This window comes from Aythya ferina (assembly GCF_964211825.1).
Source record: "Aythya ferina genome assembly, chromosome: 3".
Lineage (NCBI taxonomy): Eukaryota > Metazoa > Chordata > Aves > Anseriformes > Anatidae > Aythya > Aythya ferina.
The window spans coordinates 7508356-7532055 of NC_140298.1; the positions used below are offsets into that span (position 1 = coordinate 7508356).

At 38.5% G+C, this 23700-nt stretch overlaps 1 protein-coding gene across 9 annotated transcripts in view; it reads right to left on the reverse strand.

Annotated features, from left to right (window-relative positions):
* Positions 1 to 23700, reverse strand: part of MACROD2 (mono-ADP ribosylhydrolase 2) — an 858318-nt gene that overhangs the window by 662509 nt on the left and 172109 nt on the right. For 6 of the 9 annotated variants that reach the window (XM_084512463.1, XM_084512461.1, XM_084512465.1 and 3 more), the window contains exon 4: positions 17906 to 17935. The exons of the other annotated variants lie outside the window; for them this stretch is intronic. In XM_084512463.1, the coding sequence (XP_084368589.1) occupies positions 17906 to 17935 (30 nt within the window). The remainder of the gene's footprint in view (positions 1 to 17905; positions 17936 to 23700) is intronic. 9 annotated transcript variants of the gene reach the window in all.

The following is a 23700-nucleotide window of genomic DNA, read 5'->3' on the forward strand; positions in this document are numbered from 1 at the left end:
TGACTGGAAACTAAATGTAAAGCTTTCCCTGAGAGAAAGCCAGCTCCAAATCTTATGAAGCTGTTTTAGCTTAATTGTTTTGAGATCTAAATGTAAACAATGCAGAGTGACATTCTTCATTTGGAAGAAAAACCAAAACCAAGGAATAAACACAGTTGCTGGATCTGAAGCAAGCTGTTCACTGTCCTGAAATAATACAACTTACTTAGGCATGTTTTCATGCTGAGAAGCTGGAGAAGCTAAAGTGTTGCTTAAGGGCCATTTGAGACACTTTTGCACCTAATGAGGCCAACATATTTTTTGCAACATAGTTTTCACTTTCTTTTTTTACCAAGCATCCCTACCTGTAAACAGATATCTGCTCCTAAGACATTGCAGCCTGTATATTATCACCCAAGTAAATTAGGGTACTTCTGGGGGGAAAAAAAATGAAGCAGGAATAATGGAAAAATCAATCCAAAAGCAAAAGATATTTAAACTAAGTGACAAGTTACTATTCCCTATCATTTATGGGCCTCACTGCCAGAAAAAAAACATGATCATAATACTAATATAAAGACCTAAATAAAGCAACACTAAACAAACCTATTTTAATTTTTTTTTTTTTTTTCAAATTCATTTTTAGTAAAACCAGATCCCTAGCTCTAGCAGGCCATTCTCACAAGTCTAGTTTCCTATTTGTCACATCACCTGAAACATGGTCTTCTTTCCCTACAGGGCTCCTCCTGAAGAAACAGTATGTTAGTATTCATTACTGTAACTCATTTAGGTATATTTTATTTGTGGTTTCAAACTTTTCAACCACTTTTCTTTGATGCAATGCATAATCAGTAGTAGCTGAAAGACTCCCTTAAAAAATGGAAGCCTCTGAACAAATTTTGTGATAAACCATCAAAGGAGTGGAGTTTGAATTCAAAGCTTGAAGGTTAAGAAACAAACCAAGCTTAAAACAACTGAGGTTTGGCAGAACAATGGCAGGGATGGGGGAAATCTCTACCATTAACACTCGAAAGCTTAATTCAAAGCAACTAGCAGACACGGCTTCTTTGTTTACCTCAACCTAGAATAAAAACATTGGATGCTGTCAATCTTACAGCAATACAGATGTGAACCTTTAGGTTTTTCTGTACTGAAAATTGTTCAAAATTCAACCATAAAACCATACTTCAAAGCAGGATCAAAAGTGACCATTGGGCACAGGGTTTTGAGGGGGATCCAAAATGAAAGGCAGCATATTCCAGGACACTACTACTGACGAGTGGTCCATGGAGGCCTTAAAGTCCTACTTTGAAGGAATCCACAAAAGATAACTTACTAAGAGAAGATGATATGCTGGCAGTAAGCTTAAACTCACAGTACATAGAGGCTGTAATTCTACTACAAAGTTTAAAATAATTCACGAATTAGAGAAGGCTAAAAAATACTCCCAGAGACAATTTTCATATGTTAGTAATGGGAATGTTATATGTGTACATAGGGCTTTAACACAAATACATCAATTATTCAATCTAATGTTTCTATTATATTTAATGCCAAATTTATGCAAATATAGATTACTAATGTATGACTAGAAACTAGAAAATATAAGCTTTACTTATTTTTACTTAATAGACAAAAACAATTAGCCATCTCTATGTGGAAATCTTTAGTGCAATTCCTGGTCACTGTGTTTAAAAATTAACATTGTAATTTCAAAACTTTTTGAGAGTCACTTGCCTCAGAGCAGTCTTTTACATCATTTCAAAGCTCAGGTCCTTGTACTTTAAAAGTAGTACCTGAGTTTATTATTGCAGGCAAAGAATTCCACTGAAAATTCTCTTTCAGCGTTTGAACAAGCACTGATGAAATGGTGGCAAAAAGTTCACAGCCAGGCTGGCAGTCACAGAAGCAGTTTTACCAGCACTCCACAAAATTCAGATTCAGACAACAGACCCCTACGTAGTTCAGACCTTTTCAAACAGAGAGGGGCAGATCTGTCGTGGAGCGTGGGAAGTCTGCCAACCCTCAAAACCAGCAGTATAGCTGGGAAAAGGATTCTGAACTATTGCAACACCTGAAACAAAAAAATGTACGGCTCATAAATAGTTCTAAACACATTTAAACTAGGAGTAATATAAACTTTTAGCCCTCATTAGTGTTTCCTATGTATATCAATCAGAAATGCTCATATAACTCTTTGGAACAACCATATACTGTATGCCTTTTTTAACTGCAAAATTAAAGATACAGAAGAATGTCTTGCATAACACAAAGATAAAAGGTTTCCTTCTGAATTCAGCTACTGTTAACATTTGCACCTGGTGCTTACATAATTAAATACAGAAAACAACAATTGTACCCTAAGAAAAACTTAATTAGATTAGGCATGTAGTAACAAATGCAAAATTACCATCATTAGTATGTCAGTGCTCTACAATGGAAATGCTTAACTGCCAAGTTTACAACTCTCAGGTCTGATTTATTCCCACAGATGAGGAGGAGACAGCCATTTGCACCCTTTTGTAATTTCAGGGCAACTACATCCAAGGAAGAACTACCCACAAAGGAGCAGGCAGGGCACTGCTGTCGTCTCACCTCTCTCTCCTGAACTTCGGAAGGTGTACTTCGCTTTACAGACAGCTTGCTCTACAGAGGCAAAACCGGGTTGGGCAGCCTGGAACATCCTAACGAGTCTACAGAGTTATGTGTCCTGATCCTTCATCATTAGCCTTGTGGGCTGCTGCAGAGGCACCTGCTTTTCTCACAGAGGAGATGTTGTGAAACACGGCTTTTTTTTTTTTTTTTTTTTTTTAATCCTCCCTTTTTTTTTTTTCTTACTTCAACAAAAATTATTTTATTTCTGGGTTAAAGCTGTAACAAACCAAATAAATAAGTAAATAAATCAGGATTCCAGTAAGAAATCTTTCAACATCGTAACAGTATAGATAGTGATATACTGGAGAAGATTGCCTTCAGAGGTTGCAGAGTCATTTCCAGCTTTACTTTTCTCTGATTACAGGCTTTTAAAATAGTTGGGATACTCTTATCTGGACCTGCTAAAGATCAGCAGCTGCGATGTCTGTTTGCAGACTCACACAATGGAAAGAAATGATCCCCACAGTTGGAAGACAAGAACAAGTTGTCTCCTCCCCTCTTAGGTGGGGGAAATGGCATTCCGAAATATTCAGATGCCACCAGAACGCCACACGCTTTTAGAAAACCAGCCTAACTTTTTCAGCAACCACAGGAGATAAGACTCACTATGACTAAAAGCAACCAGATACATCACAGCCTTCTGAACCCAAATATTATATTTCACAGGAAATGGGCGCACTGCTGTAAGACCCAAACTTGCTGCTCTAAGTCTGTAATTCTCTAAATGCCAAGATACTTTAATTTGCCAGGAATTAATGTGAGCTTAAAATGGGTATTTAAATGCTTTGTATATTTAATCAACTTTCCTCAATTATTAAACTGTAAATATTCCCTGAGTATTAGGGCATTAATTTGATCTAAGAAGCTCCTAGAGACCACAGCAGCCTTCCTGGATATTTCACGCCTGCGATGTTATTTAAACATTAACACTGAAATTGTGAAGCTAAACAAGTCTTCCTCCTAGTGTCTCCCCTGACAGGGCAGATATTTAACTAAAGCTAGCATCTAAAGCTAGATAATATTTAAACTGCTGTTTGATAGCACTTGCAGAAGAGACATGATACAACTTGCTCAGTAAGAAGTATTAGGTTTTAAAGAACTTAAATTAAAGAAAAACACATAATTAAAAATTCTATTTTTTTTCTCAAACATACAACGAACCATATGCTTGATGGTAAACCTGTCACACCCACTAGCGAGGGCTCTGTGCCTTCCTCGTGCTGCAATACTAAAAGCTTGCTATCACATTTGGCCTTGCAAAAAGAAAATGAAAAATAAAAGAAAAACGCCCCCCCCCCCTTCATTATGCAAACCCAGAGAAGAGCTAAGCAAAATTGTGCATAACTGTGGCCTGACCTTTAACTTCATCATGTAGTCAAAATAAAAAGTAGTCCGGTTTATGAATTTTTGAAGCAAATTTCACATTAAAATAGTACTGAACATATGAATGTTTCTTAAAAAAACGGTAGATGCATAAGGTTACCCAGCTGTGCAGCCATGAAACATTTTTTTTTTGATTAAGTAAGGAACTATGGCAACCAAGGGTACTATGGCCTCACATATGCTGCAATAATGAGACATAATGAAAGGTCTTCAGAGACCTCTCCCACAACTGTTAAAATTTCATAGCCTCAAATTTGGGAATTAATTTTGAAAAAGAGAGAATCATATTTAATATTTGATGTGCATCGATACTTTTTTCCTTTATAATGAAACAAATTCCTCTAAACATCCACATTCTTTATGTTTAAAAATAACTGCTTCTGCTGAATCGACTCTCAAGGGAGAAGAATATAATAATATCGCATATGAACTGTACACTATTTGCTTAGTATACCCTATTTGCAGATATCATTCCATTTGAATAATCACATGAGCAATTTTCCAACTCCTGATGAAAAACTGACCTGTCATCAGAGCAAATTTCCTTCAAAACTCACACATGACTGATACCTGTACCTGGTGTTATTAAGAACACCCATTTTTTGGACACCCATTCTGCTAGTCACATACATGCAAACTTATAACAGGTCCACAGTGAGGTCACACTACTTCACTTTTCTGTGAAAAATGACTCGAAATAATTGTCTGATAACTCTGCCAATTCTTTGTCCAGCTGTCACTTCCTGGGAAGTTTTCTACCGAAGCTTTTGTTTGCTGGGAGGGCAGGCAGTCCTGGCTGAAGCGCTAATTGCTTGTAAGCCCAGAGGAGAGGCTAAATTCCACCGCAGCTGGATTATATCTGGACTGAACAGAGGTCCCACCCTTGGACAAATAATCCCCGTGGAGAAATTACTGCCAAATCATCAAGGGTGAAGAAATACAAAGAAGGTAGCAACACCAGGAGTTTTATCCCTTTACACTGACAATACTGCCTTCATTCCTAAGAGCAATGCAGCATCAGAGAGGGGAGACCACCACAGTACGGCTAACCATTTTAAACCAGAATTGGGATTAAAAGATAAACAAAGATGACAACTGTAAGTTTAGGATTCCATATTTTTTTTTCTTCACTTGGAGCAACTGTGAAGTTGGCAGTTCTCTTGCATTTGTTCAAGAAATGAATTCATTTGGCTCAATGAGTTACTGCCTGTTAACAACTCTGCTCCCTTCATCCCAGTACAAACTGGTGAGAGGAGGGAGAAGGGGTGCTACCTGCTGTCACGGATGGATGGTAGGACTCCAGATGAGAAGGACTGGTGACCAAAGGTGTGGTTAGGACATGGCGTAACAGTTTATCTGGAGCTGGCAAGGAAAGGGCACAGACACGGGAATTCAAAGAGGAAGAGAGAACCTGGGAAGTTAGCTTGGGAACAAAACCGAGCCATTTCCCAGTACAGAAACCAGACAGAGAGAAACTGTGACTGCCAAGATAAGGAGAAAAAATTTTTAGAAGGGAATCATAAGGTAAAAAGTTAGAAACGGGACACTCACTCCCGCACCTCAGACGTCTGAGAATAGGGCCTCACATTTCAGTTTACCCAGCAGCAGAGGAAGTTATCACTCATCTGTCCCCTTTGCGCTTGTTTCCATACCCATCGCTTCCCTCTCAATCAGCTCCTAGCTCCTCACTCTTGTCAAAGCAAACCTTTTTAAGACAGGCCTGAAATGGTCTAAATAAATAATTAACATAAAATAAAAACTCCCTAAAACCAATGCCTTTTAACATGCAAATTTAGGCCACTAGACTTTTGAATGGAAGTGACTGAGGGAGCAATAAACTGTAAATTGCAGGTAGTAGGAGTGGGAACCAGTAGTAGAGAAGAAGGTGGGAATCTTGAGGTGGCTGTGGAGTCTGATTTTTTTTTATGTTTCATTACATGCCGAGTTGCTATGTAAGTTCCAATTTGCAGAATCGCTTCGAATTTAACAGACCTGCTTTTTGAAATCTAAGGACTTGCATTTCTTTACAGAAATGAGACCCTGGTTTTATAGCTTTGGCCTAAAATACTGACCTTCATCTCTTTCTTTTCTTTGGTAAAGATAGCACCGTGGTTTGTGGAAGACAAGTAAGTTACCTGTAAAATCTTTCATTTGCTTATGAAACCATGTGCCAAACTAATAAGTACCATTGCAAGAACTGCTTTGCAGACCAGGGTTCGAGTATCCCAAAAGTAAAACATGAGATTACAAAACTGAATAAAGTTGATGATTGCAATGAGATTCCAGCTGTACATAATCCGTGCATTTGTATTGTTAGAGGCAATATCATAAACACAAATATGCAGAGAGACAGCAAGCCTGCAGGCATCTTTAATAGTGACACTTTCTAACTTTAAGTGCTTGGTTTTTTACCTTAATAACATTCTTTTTAACATTCTGTGCATATAATACACCCATAGATCACTCAGCCAAGACATAATTGTTTTAATCATTCACATTTGTGAATGATTTGTGAAGCTTACATGCATTTGCTAAATTGTAGCCCTGCCTGATAAAAATTAAACCAGATGCCTCTGTAGAGCCTAGAGAAACAAGCTGATAATGTAAAAGGAACAGACTGAACTGTAACAGTAGAAGTGTGACAAAAAATATTTTGTTCTTTGCTACTGTATATGTAGCCAAAACTACAACACTGCAGCTCTGTCAGTCCAAATGGCAAAAAAGGATTTTGAATTTTAAAAACATAAATTGGTTTTAGAAGAAACGTGAATTATAAACCCTACAGATTACAAGGCATTTGCATAAGGACAAGGAAAGAAATGTCAATAAAATAAATTTGTAAAGAAGGTAAAATAAAAAATAAACTTTTTTACACATAATTATAAGCTAGCATTTCAATGGATGAACCATTGATGCTCTTCTACTGTTGGAAGAGGCCAGATTCAGTAGATAAGAAAATAATACAATTTCTTAATCCAGTAGGCTATTTTCTGTCATCAGAATGATTTTGAAATGCTTTATTATTAATACTGCAAAAATTCAAAATAAAAATAAACAGGCTTTCTCTAACTTAATATAGAAAAGCCTCGAATAAGAACAGTGTATTGCTATTTCTTTAGAATTATTAACGGTGGTAGTTTTGAGTAAACTGCACTTTCACCATACCCAAATTTTATCTTCATCAGTGCAGAAGTGGTTATGTAGCAGTATCTTCTTTCCATTTGGTGGTCCTTCTGCCATTCCTCTTGGGAATTTGCTGTATAACCGATTAAGGTCTAATTATCAGAAAGTTGCTCTCAGTAGAGTACGTTTCCTCTTTTTCCAAATATCATCCCGTGAAACTGGTACTAAAATTACAATTCCTCTTCCTTCCAAACAGGAATTAAAATTCCAATTTGCAAAACTCATATAGACATTATGAAACCCCAGTGAGTTATGCTGTGCCTTCAGAGATCTGATTTTTGCCCTTTTCTATTTGGGCCTTTTGCAAAACATACGGTTTTCTTGTCTCATTTTCTGAGCTGTAAAATGGAGAAAACATTATATCTCTGTTTACAGAGCAATTAGGATAAATGTACCAAAGGTTTGCAGAGCATTTAGATTCTGCTACAATAATGCTCATGTGGATGAGGTTCATCATGTGTTTTCTGTCATAGCTAAGCCATTTTCAGTGGTGTCTGTCTCTGGTTATTTCACACCTCAGTTTACTGTTCCCACACTTCTATTGATTTTAAAAATAAGGTCTAAATTGAATCTACAAAGCGTTTCAGGCAAAACTTGAAGCCTGGGGAAAGGGGAGGTCATTTTTACTCAGTTCTTAAATCATAGGAGCACTCTACTTCGGAGCTTGCTGTATGGCATAAGAATGAAAATCAGCAACTGGAAATTGCAATACCATCCAATTTTATCAGTAAGGAAAGATAGGAACTGTAAAGACAGACTTGGACTTGCAGGTTTTTAAAGGCAAGTTTCACATATATATGAGTTTTAATCCCTCATTAGCAATCACTGCATTTTTTTTTTAATGCTAAAAAAAAGACTCCTGCTAATATTTTCTGTTTAATAAGAGTTTTAATAGAGAGTTCTCAAAACTGGAAGGGAGCTGCATGGACAGGCACGCAGACAACTACGAAAGACAAATCTTTCCAAGACTCAACCATCTTGCCAGATGCTCTGCTGGAGATTTTCTTGGCTTTTGAAAAGCCGCATATTATAATCTGTAAGTGTCTTGCACAGAACAAAGGAACTTTGGAAAAACGTGATCAGCACAGAGCAGCTCATAAATGAGAAGCAAAGCTCTGTGGAAAGAGCAGCAAATTTGAAATAGAAAGCGAGCATAAACCTGGTTTCATAATCCTTCCTCTTATGTAGCAAGAAGAAGGTTGTAAACTCTTTCTTTAATTTCAGTAATTTTGACATTTAATTTTTGTTTGCCTCTGGCTTAATCTGTGATTTTATTCGAGATTTTTCTTGAAAATGCAATGACAAAGAAGTAACTGTTTTCATTAGAAACAAACAAACAAAAAATTGTTGTACATTCTTTCAATTCTGGAAGCTGAGGTGCTAACAACAACCTTCATTTCTCAGAGTCCATTGTCTCTGAGTTTTGGGGATGCAAGTTTTTATGTCCAAGTACACAGTGGAGACGCTTAGGGCTATCTTCTCCCATCCTCCCGTATTTTCATTTTACTGGACAAGCATACATTGCAAGCTAGGTAACCAGATAGGATCAACAAATGGCTGTTGCTATTTTGCCATGCCTTGCTGCTCATTTACATACATTTGATGTAGAAAGAGCTTGGGACTTAGAGATACTGTTAAGGAACTCTCCACTTGATGAAGGTCTCTGGTTTGTATTTAGGCTGTTTTCCCCATTCCAATGTGTAAACTTCAGCAAATGTCCAATATTCAAAAATGCCTCTTTTTCCATGACTCAAGTACTTCCACCACTCCCTTCTTTTATTTGTTCTATTTGCCTTAAGATTGGCCATACAAATTAACGTGTTTTTAACATGTTTTAAATTGCACTTTGCATTTTCCTCCCACTAAACAATGCATCTGTCACGGGACCAGGAGAAGAACTGTTAGACACCAAATCTGAAAAACAGATTTCCAAACACCACCACTGCTATGTGAGCCTAACAAAACTGCTGTGAGCTCTGCAGAGCTCACTTATTCTTACCTCAGCAAAAGGAACATTGTCGAGATTGTTAGGCTTGAAACTGAGTAACCTTGACAGGTGTCCCAATTTACAGATTTTTCTTTAAGGAAACCAACCAAATGCTTAATTTTAAAAACTGTCGTCTGTAGACTGGCACATATATGTACTGATAAATGCCTGACTTACTGTGTATTCATTGTAACACACAGCCATGTGTGTTGCTTCCTGCACTCCCGTTTTCACCTTTTTCACCCAAGGAGCTATACTCTTCACCTTCAACTACAGTCTCAACAGAAGTATCCTAAGATGTTTAAGTGCACCTTGTTAAATTAAAAAAGATTTATTTTTTTTTTCCTGCATGGAGTACGTATTTATGACGTGTATTTGTCTACATAGAAAGAAGTGTTAAACATTGTTCATGCATACATACAATTCACATAACAAACACACTGTGAGTTGCCTTACACATCGCGTGATATCTATGGATTAGGGGATCTTTGTGGTCTCTGATCCTGATTTGCAGCTCTGTCCCGTAGTATGAAACAAAATGGAAAAAATAAAAAAATGCATTTCTTACATACCCACTTGCTTTTTAGCTTGGATTTTTATCAAGAGCACCTTAAATTTTCAATGAACATGAAATAAAAGGTCTTTTCTGGTCTAACAAAATTAATGCCATGGTTTTATTTATTTATCTATGCACATACTTGCGCACACACGTGAAGTCTAACTTTCTGAAAAGACTGCAGGATTGATTCACAAATGTATACAGTCACATATATATATACAAGTATATATATACAAAAGCTGTAAGCAAAACATTTATACACAGGGAACTGTATGTTCATTATTTAGTGGCAGGTAGATAAGAATGTAATTACCTCCAAACAAAATAAAACTAAACAAGGAGAGTCAATGAGATAGTCTATGGGAAATCCAAGTCCTCCTGAGTAAGAAAAACATTTCAGAGTCCAGCAGGAACTCAGAGTATTGTGGACACAACATTCAGCAACTGCCGAGTGAATAATACAACCTTACCTTCTGGTGCCTAATCAGGTCAACACAGGAGCAACACTATAAAGCTGAGGGCAGAAGTAAGTGTGATCTGGACGTGCTACATTTCAAATTATTCTCCTGAGAGCAACATAGGCATGCTCCTATTCCACTGACCAGAACAGGAGGATCACCTCAAAGGAAGACATGCTGAACGTGTATTTTTAAAAAGTCATCATTAGGGAAAGTCACTGATATGGAGCAGCAAGTATATGTGCACGCCTGAAACAACACCTGATCGTATACCTGCATCAGTTCCTGTAAATAGCAAAGCATAATTTTTCTTTTTAAGTAACTGCTGGGAAAGTGTAATTTACAGGATACAATTAAGCAACATACAACTAAGAAATACTTATAATCAATCCAGAGACTTCCTGTTTATGACTATTACCCATAACTAGAAGCATGTATAAAATGACTGGTGAAAGGAAATTAGCACTGTATCTAGCCAAAAAGCAGAATAGATATTTAAACCAAACAACTAAGTTCTAAAGTAGAGCACATATTTTAAATCTAATCACAGCTGGTTGAGTTACGGGTGTTTTGAAATAAACTCTGCTTATTTATTTATATAGTTATCCTCACTATATCTCTAGATGCAATACAAAATGAGAAGTCACTAGTTTTAATTAAAACTGAACTAAAACTCACACAGAAGTACCCGCTGCAGTAAGGGAGGGCAAAAAGCTTCCATACATACACAGATGGAAGCGTCTTGGGAATAACTGACCTGTAACAAAAGCCCTAGCTCACACAAGAAGTTTGAATAAATTCTATAAAAAAGGTTAAGTTATAGAGAAATCTATTTGCTTTGATCTGATCCAACAAAAAGCTCATAAATAATAACAAGATTTTGGTCTGAAACAGAGACCTTGAAAGGGTTACACTCTACCCTGAGCTACCAGGCTATCGATGGAAATAGTATTACAACTGTATAGAAAGAAACACATTAATGCATAAGTATTAAAATTTTAATTGGCTGATGTACTGTCACAGTGGGGGAACTTGTGGATACAGTCCTCTCAAACCCACTCTATTTACAGAGATGAAAAAGAACAGCATGCAAATAGTAAAAAGAGATAAAACACTTCAACAACCCCACAGAACTGCAGCAGCAATCTTCTAGCAGAAAGGGATTAATTAGGAACAAAGGCAAATGGCCATTTGCCTTAAATTATCAGCTCTTCTACATGATCATTATTTGCTAGGAAAATCTTTGTACCTTTATAGCTATTATCTAAATACCTAAGATATGACGACACAGCATACAAAGCAACTAAAAGCTTTTGAAGCTAGCTGAAATCCAAAACGCTGCACATTTGTTCCGTGAAGCCATTTGTTGCAAGCACACCCCAATCTGACAAATGTATTTGACATGATACAAGAAAACGCCAGACTGACACAAAAAAAATACAAAATAATAATGCTTATTTTCTTGATTAAAGAATTCTGTCAGTGCTCTTTTCTCAGACTCGTTCTTCTCCTCTTGAGGGATACGTTCACGTTATGCGCACATCACACACAAATATGAACTTTGGATTTAAACCCTTGCTTCACTTGCATTTGAATTATGTAAATATCAAGCCCAAGCCCTGTGAAATCCAAAACAGAGAGATCTCATCCTGGTTCAGGATGGAACAGGCTTGTCTTTTTCCTGTTCTACATTTTGAATGTCCTAGCATGGGGCTAGTCTATTTAAAGTATTCTCTTTCTGTATTATTATGGGGTGCTTTGCAAGTTGTCTCATCCCTGCCTCCCGTTTTCCTTGGAACAACTTTCACTTCTCAAGTTCATGAATATTTATTTGCCACGTAAGTTGATGTCAAGTTACTATTCAGACAGTGAAAAATCTCTTTTTTTTTTCTTCAGAAATTTAACCATCAGAAGATGGCTGTAAATTATTAGTACAGTACCTAAGTCACAGCTCTGGGAATGAAAACTTTATCCTGGTCCAAGAAGAGGGATGTTAAAAAAAATGTACCTATGTCAGCTGCTCTTTTCTGCCACTATTGACTGGATTTGACTATTGACTATTGACATTGGCATTTTGAACTCATTAGCCTGCAATTAATTGACTAATAGACAGGGTGGCTGGCAAACATCACTATCAGCAGTCATCTTCTTTTGCACAGCAGTAGCAGCAGCCAGGATGGTTGTGCTACACACCTGATATTCCCACGTTTGAAGACAAACTCCACCACCAATTTGGACCCAAACTGCATGATCCAGATGCTCAAACCCTGGTACCTAGAGGACTACAGCTGCCCCAAACCAAGTGCCCCATCTGGGCCTCAGCCATCACTCTGGAAAGGTGCAGATGCCCACCCAACCCTGTGTCACATCGGCATGACCCATGCCTGTATTTTGGAGATACGCAGGCACTGGATGCTCATACACAGGCACCTACAGCTCCCCAGACACCTGTGCCACTTAGCTCAGCCCCAAGCCCCAAACGAGCCCTAAAAATACTGACAGCCATCTGCCTAGAAACCAACTTGCTGAGAAAACAACAACAAATTTGAAAAAATGTGTCAATATTGCTCCTCCCTTTGTGTTCCATCTCTGTTCAGATGAGGAAGAACATTTCATTAAATTCCTGCCGTAGCTGCTCGCATTTTGAAGTCGTATTCTGAGCCTTGCACAAAGTCCAATTCCTCCTTGGTCTGATTTTGGGCTCAGGCTCAGCAAAAGGACACAGAACAGCTCATTTCCCTCCTGATAAACCCATCTTGCAGAATAGAAATCAGCCTGGGGTAATTTCTTTCCAGCAAGAGAAAACAGATTTTTTGGGCTGCCACTGTTATAATCTGAAGTGGAGGTAAAGGCACACAGAGGTGGCAAGCAAATCCCACTTCCAAAGCAGAGTCCACCTGATCCTGTACAGAGAATCCCAATTCCATACTAAGCTCATGAACCAAGTTCATGCAAGTTCCCCAAGCCATAACAGTTGCTTAAAATGATGTGCCTGCAAACCCTATCTTGGCAGACAGGAGAGGTAGGTCTGGTCCACATTTAAGATATGCGAACATGCTTATGGCTATACTGGAATTAATTTTTTCCACGCCAGAAAAAGTCCCAGAAAAGACATCATTACATGGGCCAACAAACAAAGAGACAAAGAAAAGCAGACAGACCTTTCGGGGCAACCAGCTTAAACTGTGTCCAAACAATGCTTCCAAAAGACTGCAAATATAACCCGTCTCGTCTCAGTTTTTAAAGACAAAATTACCATTTTAAAGTACAGAGCTGACAAAAATTACATTCATCATAGGACAAATTAAACTGGGATGTTTCCTTCCCCAACTCAAATATAGGCAACAAAATCTTATAAGGAAAAAAAATTCCCTAGCTTGCTGTTTTATATATACCCTCAATTTAAGCTCAAAGAAAGGAAGCCAATCCAGAAATTAGCATGCAACAAGAACTTGATTACAGTCAGCAAATGAAATAAAGGAAAAATGAACCCCAAGGAAAATAACTGAAAATGAGGTAATTGGGAAGGGGGCACAAAACCCCAAACCTCAGACTATCCAAAACAGCAAGGGGGAGGGGAGATTTCATCTCGTGCTCACTTTGCTTTAACACACTACATGAAATAACACACTTTCATTCCTTGACAATGCTCCAGACCTGACTGTAAAGAAATAATTGCCATGCAAAAAAAAGGGCGTTTTGATTTCTGAACAGCCAAAACTTCAAAATGCATTTTAAAAAAGCATACCCGTCTCTCAGCGTATCAAATGCTTTTTTTCCCTCCCCTTTCTCCTAATACAGGTAATTTTCTTAGTAATTTTCACCTTTGCACAGTTTAACATAATGGGACAAATAATACATGATGCACAAATAAGTCATAATGCTCTGTGCAAGTTAATAGGGGCAGTGAAATGCTGAATGTGTGATAAATCTAGTCCTGACAGTGAAATATGCCTCCTAATTAAAAATCAATTATTAAAAACAGTAAAGAAAGAAAAAGAAAAAAGACTTACCCACCAAACTCATAATAAAATCCAGGAAACTTCAGAGTTATGTGAAAAGCAGAAAAAAAAAAAAAACAACTTTGACATGTATATTGACTAAAAATTCTTCCACGACTCTATTGTGAGTTTCTTGATTTTATGATTAAACAGTTCTGTGAAAAATTGTTTCTGGTATCTTTTGTACTTTTATCTCTTCATTCCGAATATCCATAAAAATGAAAAAGACATCATTCAAATTGGGAATGCAAGAACAAATCATTACTTCAGCTCTGTGAAATCAAAGTATGCTGATGCCCTGATGTGACTCCAAGGTGACACAGGAATGAGGAGCAGCTGCCCCAAACCACCAGCACCTGGACTTACAAAGTGCACTGTGTTTACCAACAACATTGCCCACCGAGTTCCTCAGAAAATCTCCTCCAGAAGCTGTTTGAAACGTGTGTATTGAGTAATTTGTAAATTTTAGATCGGGGTTTTCAAACAATTATTTCCAACTATTTTGTGTCCAATTCTGGAAAGATTTCATACACAGAACAGCTCAAAAGCAGTTCAAAATCACAAAACATTTTTGCATGAACTTGAGCAAGCTGAAATTTCTGGTTTTTATTTTCTGTAAAACCAAGATATGTATTCATACCCCCAGCAGTGACAGAGAGATTTAATTAACAGGCGTTACTGAAGAGATCTGAATCCCATTAATGGAGAAACTATACTTGTATTATACATTATCATAAATATTCAGTATCCTCAATCAAAAGAAGATGTTGGTGTTTACATATATAATAAAGTTTTAATAATTCACTAGCTGTATTGCACAGACTACTGCTACCACTTAATTCTGGAAAAGGTAAAAAAAAAAATAAAAAAAACATATCCAGAACTTTAAAACCAAAACCTTTCAACTGAGAAGGAAAGGAAACCTTATGCAGAGAAGTGAACATTGCCAACAGCAGGTTTTTTCTCCACAAGGCTGTAGCAGTGTGGGCCCGGGCTTCACCTGCCCGTAATGGCTGCGGGTCGCCATTTGCTGCTCCCCTGGGTGACCCCCAGCCTAAGGACCATGCTTACCTTTCCCTCATCTGAAGGGACATAGCCAAAGTCAGGACTACTTTGACAGTGAAATTATCAGGATTTTTTTCCTGAAAAGACTTCAGAAACCTAAATGAGCCCACTTTACAGTGACAAGAACAGAGGATGAGGTGGCTACCCTACTTAAGGGTGGCTCGCAGCCCCTCCAGAGTGCAACAGTAACCAATCCAACTCCAAACCATAAATAATGCAGCCAGTTTGGGTATTTTACCTCCATCAGCATCCAACAGGACATAGTGTTATCCTCCACAGGATCTGGGATCGCACTGGGCATGATTTGCAGGTTTCTGGAAGCAGGGTGATGCAGGGACACCTCCTCTGTCAGGGGGCCAGGGCTGCTGGCCAGCTGCGGTCGCTTCCCCAACAGACTACATGGACCCACTATGCACCCAAATTCACCCCACCGGAGGAGTTTCTGGCACTGCTGTGGAAACTTATTTCAGAAAAGGTGGCAAAAGCCAAAAATGATGCCGGGGCATGAGGACAGAGGTGAGTCTGGGAAGAAAGGAGCAACAGCGCCCTGACCTCGACCGCCTGTGCCGCCGCCATCACCTCAGCGAGCGGTGCGCCACCTGCCCTGAGGGGAGGCCCCGAGGCGGGAAAGGGGGCTGAGGCATTTTCGCTGCTTATTCATCTCTTTTTATTTTTTCTCCCCAGTACCAGACCCAGTCATTAGAATTTTGTATATTGTCAATAAATCAACTTGATCACAAAATTTAAACCCTTTTTTTGGCTAGCAGCAGGGACCACTGCTAAAAAAAAAAAAAAAAATCCATGAGAGCTGGTTTGTTGCACATAATTTTAAACCTGAATGTGGACTGAGATAAACCTGTGGCCAAGAAACAGCATGACTGCTCGCTGTTGCAATCTGCTGGAATTCCTGAGCCCTCCAGAGTCCACACTGGATGTCACAGTGAAGTGCGAACCCACAAAAAAACTTTCCCAGAGCCGGCATGCTTGGCAGCAGGGACCAACATGGCGCCACATTCAAGTGTCCCACTCATCTGTGGGATGCTGCTTGCTTGCCCATTCCCTTAGTAAAATTATTTCAGATTCACAAGTGATTTATCTTCTTTGAGCAAGCATCCTTCAACTTCCCACAGTCAACAAATGAAACACGGGTCAGACTGGTGACAAAATGAGCCTTCCAACTCTGTGGCTGTCCTCCATGGAGCAACAGTGGGGAAGGCAGAAAAAAGATCCATAAAACACAGGAAAAGTCTCCTCTGCCACAGAGGGAGAGCCACACCACTGACTGCCACGCTGAAAGGACATCAACTTCTCAAGTACAGTCCAGCTGAATAAATACCACTGAAAGTCAATAACCAAATCCTGTTAGGAGCCACAGTGCTCTGGGAACCTGATTGGAATTTGAACATTTGCATTGATGTATTTTATTTTTTTTCACATTTCCAGCTGGGAGTAAGCACTGGAGAGAAGGTATGCTCCATGGGAACAAGAATTGCTAGTGAAGGATTACCTTTTAAAGGATTATCTTTTAAACAAAGAAAAATTTGGTATACTGCAAGCAACTAACTAAAATCAAAAGAAACAGATTAATCCAATAGGATTATCAGGTAAGACTTCTCTGTACCTTTAACGTCCAGATACACAGCTGAGAAATATGAACAATTTTATTTAGATGTCTTGGTGCAGTTGTCAAACACCTTTTCATGTGACAATCCCCTGTTCATGGTTCACAAATAAGAGCTGCTTATTCAGTTAAGGTTGTTAAAACAAAAGCTTTTACTTATTATCCTCAGCCTCACAAGCAACAGCAATCTTTTTTTTTTTTTTTTTTTTTTTTTTTTTTTTTTTTTTTTTTAAACAGAGCCCTTTACTTTACCCTTGCATATGTAAGCTCTGATCATCAAGTCCTTTTAACTCCAGCCAGGAAGAAAGATTAGTAGCTGCCTGCACTGCTCCTATATTGTGAAATTTCCAGAACTGAGCTCTTTTACTTCCCTCTGGGAGACAGGGTAAGTAACAGAAAACTGAAATCAAGCACTGCATGGTTTTATTCCTGAATTGTAACACTCATGTTAGCTCTTATGGCCATGGTCCTGCAGTATTGCAGAAAGCAAACAGCACTGATCTCCAAAAATAAAACACATTTGGAAACAATGCCCACTATATACACTTGTACCTCTCTCTTTTACTAGTAGATATGTTGGCAGCATCACGCACAAAAGAATCGTACTGAAATTTACTTCATAATTCTCACAAGCAGAATGGGGTAAGCAAGCAAGTAAAAAAAGTGCAGAGATAAAACCTTGTTACTTTAGTAAAATAGCTTTTTATCTTGTTTGAATTTTGTAACATTTTGAAAAACTATTTAATACACATTCAAAGTTCCCTTGAAGTAACTTAAATAAAAATCCTAATTACTTAAACACAATATAACATAACCCAGTTTGGTTAGTCCCTGGTCAGCTGTACCCAAATCCAGAGAAGTAAAATAATCCAGCAGCAGTCACGAACCCTGCTTCTTAATGGTATGAAACATTATTGACTTTGCTGAGGTTTCCCATCTAATAATTTTACTTTTCCATATATAAGATATTTCACATTTATTTAAGAATAAATACAGTATTAAGCAAAGGCTTACCTCCTCCACCTCCAAGAAGGCTGGAATTAGCTGCAAGAAGAACAAAAGGAGAATCGTTAGCATAGAGCTTCCTAAATACAGATGGTACCAAAACAGAAGATGTTTCTCAAAATGTTTTCCATTGCTTTCATTTCAGTAACTTCGCTACTCTCCACTTACCCAAAACCATTTACTGCAAACACAATCTATGTAATTTGTAATCTTAATCTTTACCTTTGCAATATCTTTGTACATGTAAACTAATAAATAAAACAATATTAAAGCTTAATGTGCTGAATAGCTTATGAAATTACAATCTTGAATTTATAATTCTATAAACTGCATTTCTTTTTGATTACCAAATGAAGTAAAATAGCCTCTCATTTTAGAGAAACTTTAGTCTCTCTTTAGAGAGACTTTGATGCAACTTTTGATTACCTCTCCTCATTTTCTATGACATGGGACCTTTGAGAACAGCCATGAGAAACCTTGGCCCCATTGAAATCAAAGGGTGCTTTACCACTGTCTGCAATTAAATTGGGATTTCACTCAGTATGCTTAGCTGCTTCTGTGCTACATCCATCCAGCTATCTATCCCAGAAATAGATAAATCGCTTATGGAATGCAGTTTTCAGAGCATGGTGGTCCAAGATGATCCTTCAAATTAAAGTACCAAAATTGGAGCCAAGCCCAACATTTTCTTTTCACAGACTAGGCAAAAACAGAAGACAAGCCTAAGTAAAGTTTTGAGTAAAGTATTTACCCTTTAGATATATGGGAAACCAATCCCTGTCATCATAATATTGAAAACAATACAAAAGCAACAGTAAATGGGCAAATGGACAAAGGTATTTCTTATCACTTGTTGATGAGTACAGAAGCAAGACAGCAAACTATTGTTCTGCTCCAAGACAAGATACATAGAATAAATCAGGCATTTCCCAGTATCCAAACTTCCTACTGTCAAGATATTGCTTCTATGATTTCCTTCAGCTTCTTAACTGGAAAGCTTTAAGAAGCAAATTCCCTGATGTTATTTTTTTCCATCACTTTCTTGAGACTTTCACAGAAAATCGACAGTTACCTTGCTTTTCCTCCATTTCTTTTTCCAATACTCTACATACATCTTTAATATCTACTTTCATTTCAACTATTTGCAACCAGCTTTCCCTCACACTGCAGTGAAACTGTCTTAATCAGCAAGCTAAACTTTCCATCAAAGTAGCATGCTCAAGATCAAAGAGGGATCTCTGATTCTAAAAAAGCATCATATGCCATTAGCACTATCTTACAGTAACTCGAGACAGCACTCTAGATTATCCAAGATGCAATGTCCTTTAAAGAAATAAATATGCAATTTTATATCTAGCATAGCTGACAATATCAAATCTGAGTAAACCACAAACTAAATGGACAGTTAGCCATCCTAGGACTTGCTGTTCCTACATCTGTTGAGTGGGTGACTCGTTAAGACCAAAACCTAGAGGGTTGTTCTTGTACACCTTTCTGATCAATGCCTGGTTCTAACATACCAGAAGATTAAATAGAAGAAGATTGGGTGAATAATCTTTGTTTCTAAAACTAATTGCCCACACAGCTTTTGTAGCCATTTTCAAATAACTGTTTGTTTGGAAATACAGGAAGGCTGGAGTGACAGGCACAAGCACAAAATGGAAAACTGAAAAAGATCATCTGTGCTTCGTGAACATCACGTTAAGCCAGTCTGTTAAAGTCTTGTGCTGATGAAATGGGAAGGTCTCCCACTCCCTTCTCTTTATATCACTCATCCCTGGCAAGTGACAACCTTCCTGTTTGCTGCATGAATTCTTCCTTCAGATTCAACTCAGTAAACCAGGTGAAAATAATCCACTATTCTTTTTGGTACTGTTTTCCAACACATCACTGAAGTGAAATGGCTCGTGGAAAAACACACAAGAGGAAGAACTGTGTGACTAGAAAAAAGACAATGGTGGCAACAGAGTTTGGCGGGATGGGATCCTCCCTTTTGGCAGTCAAAAATTATTATAATTGCTCCAGATCCTTAACTTTAATGTACCTGCATCCCAAGAATCAACTGTTTTCCTAGGACATCACTGTCACAGTTACTTTGCTTTTAAATGGCACAAGAATCATTTACACTCTTGGCTATCCTCTATCAAATGATAGCAGGGAACACATATTGCCATATATATAAATTGACTTCGAAAAAATACACAGTAATAGTAATAATAAATCATAGATTCCTGCAGTGGTTTGGAAGGGATCTTTAAAGATCACCTAGACCAACCTTCCTGCCATGGGCAGGGACACCTTCCACTAGACCAGGTTGCTCAAAGCCCCATCCAGCCTGGCCTTGAACACCTCCAGGGATGGGACATCCACAGCTTCTCTGGGCAACCTATGCCAGTGCCTCACCACCCTCTGAGTGAAGAATTTCTTCCTTATACCTAAACTAAGTCTACCGTCTTTTAGTCTAAAGCCTTTACTCGTTGCCCTATCACTACAAGCCCTTGTAGGAAAGAAGGAGAGAGATTTTTTAGAAGCCCCCTTTAAGTACTAAAAGGCTGTAAAAGAGGTCTCACCAGACCCTTCTCTTCTCTAGGGCTAAACAACCCCAGCTCATTCAGCCTCTCCTCGTAGGAGAGGTGCTCCAGCCCTCTGATCATTTTTGTAACCCTCCTCTGGACCTGCTCTGACAGGTCCCTGTCCTTGTGCTAAGGCCTCAGAACTGAACACAGCATTTTGGGTGAGGTCTCACGAAGGCAAAATGGAGAGGGAGAACCACCTCCCTTAACCTGCTGGTCATGCTTCTTTTGATGCAGCCCAGGATATGACCAACTTTCTGGGCTGCAAGCATGCACTGCCAGCTCATGTAATTTTTCATCCACCAGGACCCCCAAGTCTTTCAATCCATGTATCTCTGAATCTGTACTGATGATGTCTGGGATTGCCCTGACCTATGTGCAACACCTTACACTTGGCCTTGTTGATCTTCATGAGGTTCATGTGGGCCCACTTCTCAAGTTTTCTCCAGGTCCCTCTGGATGATCCCCTCTCCTTGCGTCTTATCAACTGTACCACTCAGCTCAGTGTCATCTGCAAATATTGCAGGCACACTGCAAAAACTGCTACTGAACTTCAATCTCTATGTATTCCCCTGCTCTTGCCCTCACTGAAATTCAGTATTAAGGACAGACACAAATTAGAAACAGTCACATATTTCTACAGGAGCCTCCAGAGTACTCCTGTACCAGGTAACATCACCTGCAGTGAAATGAGCATATCTGAGATAAAAATCAGCATAACATTCTGTTTCTCAGCATATGAAATATCTACTGCCATGAGTCTGCTATACAACATTTCTTTTTGGCAATGTAGAATGCACCTACAATTACCGTTCTCATTCTTGAATGAGTCAAATTCTAGGATTTCAGTGATTATCTCTGAGAGACATAGCTAAGATCTGCTCTACCTCAAAGTTCCAAAAGTTTCCACTGCTAAAAAAATATTCTTCTGATATCCAGCCAATATTCCCATTGCAAAATCTCATTTGCTGGCTTCTCAGAGAATTATGTTTCTCTCATGAAGTTTTCCTGACAATGCTTACCTTTCCAATACCTTCTAAAACTTGTTAATAACATATAAGTCAGCATCACACACTTCTCTATAGAAACAGCAAAAACATTTCAAACAGATTTTTGGCTCCAATGGATCTGTCGTAGCTATTGGAATTGTGGCAGTAATTCTACAGGCTTTTTTTTTAAAAAAAAAAAAACTTTTATTTTAGTTTATTTCTTATTAAAGCATTACACTTACGTACTAGAAGGAAAATAAAACTCTTTTCCTACGATGCCAGGAAGGACCATGGACAAACTATGAATACAGTATCCTTTCCAGAAAGATAACTTGTCACTCAAAACCCAGGAACTTGTATTTTCAGATGCTTCAGACTGTACCCATCAGGTTCAATAAAACATACCACTCAAGTTTTGGGAAGGCTCTGCCATTAAAGAAGTACCTAGTCGCTTACCTCTCTAAGAACACCTCATCTGCAGCCAGAACTAGGGATTTTCACCTCCACTCAGAGAGCAAGTCAGCACAGCCCCATGGCTGTAATCACATCATATTACACTGGAGCAAGTATAGCCTCTCTTCTCAGGCCTCCAGTGTTAATCTACAGCTGCATTTCATCCACAGTGCTCCCAAATGATCGAATCTTGCAAAACACCTTGAAATGGGCAGGTGTGAGCAACAAGATATGGAAGCAGTCAGCCTCCAAAGCTGATGCAGTCCAAACTGCCTCCTGGGTTGGACCACTGCACTGTGTGCAGGCACAACTCCCCCATCTAACTCAGGGCATGTCCACTCCTAAGTAGCACTTATGACAGTATTTTTCTTTGACTAGTTAACCCATCCTGACTAATCTTTTGTCCTTATTTCTCTATTCTACAACTGAGTAAGATTCTGGAAACAGGAGATTTGGCAGGGTGGGGGGAGAACTGAATTGTTACCAAGTTACCAAGACAAAGAACAGTAAAAGAAAACAAACAAGCATTAAGAGGGTCTCCAAAAAAATGTGAGGGCAAGATTACTTGCACCTCATTTCATTCTCCATGTCACCCTTTGAAGCTGACTTGCCCAACCTATCTGAAATTGCCTCTTTACAAGCTATAACAGATTCCTGGGCATTAACTCAGAAAATCCAGTCACAATACAGACCTTGAAATATGATTTTAATATGTTCTCTTTTATACCTAGAGGAGTGATGACAGAGTGGTCAGGCAGCCAGCAGAGTACACAGCTCCTTGTCAGGCTCCAATATAACACATGTTGATAAAGCCCCACTGAAAACACCTCACTTAGCAATGGCCCGCAAGAGGCAGCATAGGTGAGAGCTCGTCTAACTTTACATGTTTCCATTTGCAACAGCTAACACAGACTTCAATTAAAAAACAAAACAAAACAAAAAAAACAGGCACATTCAGGGAGCAATTCCCTGGGGGTATATTGAATATCAGCTTCAGGATGAGTCAAATCACAGCACAGGAGATGTTACCCATCTGCACCACTTTAAAAGGAGTCTTGGACTCTACATTTTGAGACAGATCTCACCCCAGTCTGCCTCAGTACATCGAACAAAAGTACATCCAGGAGTAGTAATGTGCCTTTCAGCCTTTTAGGTCTAGATTTCTTATTATTAGGTACATTAGAAGCATTACCAGTAAGGAGTGTTGCTGCAAAGTTCAGGCTCATCTCTAAGAAAAAAGCCATTTCAAAAAAATCCACATAAGAGAAAACAGTCTCTATTCATTGAGTATAGCAATTTAGCCCTTAATGAGATGTTTATGACCCCAGATTCAACCAGAAATTCAGTATTTCTAATGACTCAGCACCTCAATGGTTTAGGTTTTTATTCTTTATAACATAAAGGAACAGCACCGGGACAGGGCTACTTTACTCCATAAGCACTTGCCTGTTCTACCCAGAAAACTCAACTTTTGCTCTAAGAAACAAAATTGTTTTCAAAACACTTCTGCAGGGAGGGAAGGGAAGAAAAAAGAAGAAAGAAAAAAAAATAGACATGGGAGAAAAGAATTTAAAGTAAGCTTAGTTTCTCATTATGGAATACCCATACTGAAATCTCAGGTTACTAAAACGTACAAATTTGAATAATGACTATTCCAGCATATTTGACAAATAAGAACTGGACATGAATGTTTTAAATCTCAGCCTTCTTAATGAGTGAAGTCATATAGCTTTCCAACACTTCTTCAAATGAATAAGCAGACCAGAAACTCTGGCACAGGTCTTAACAT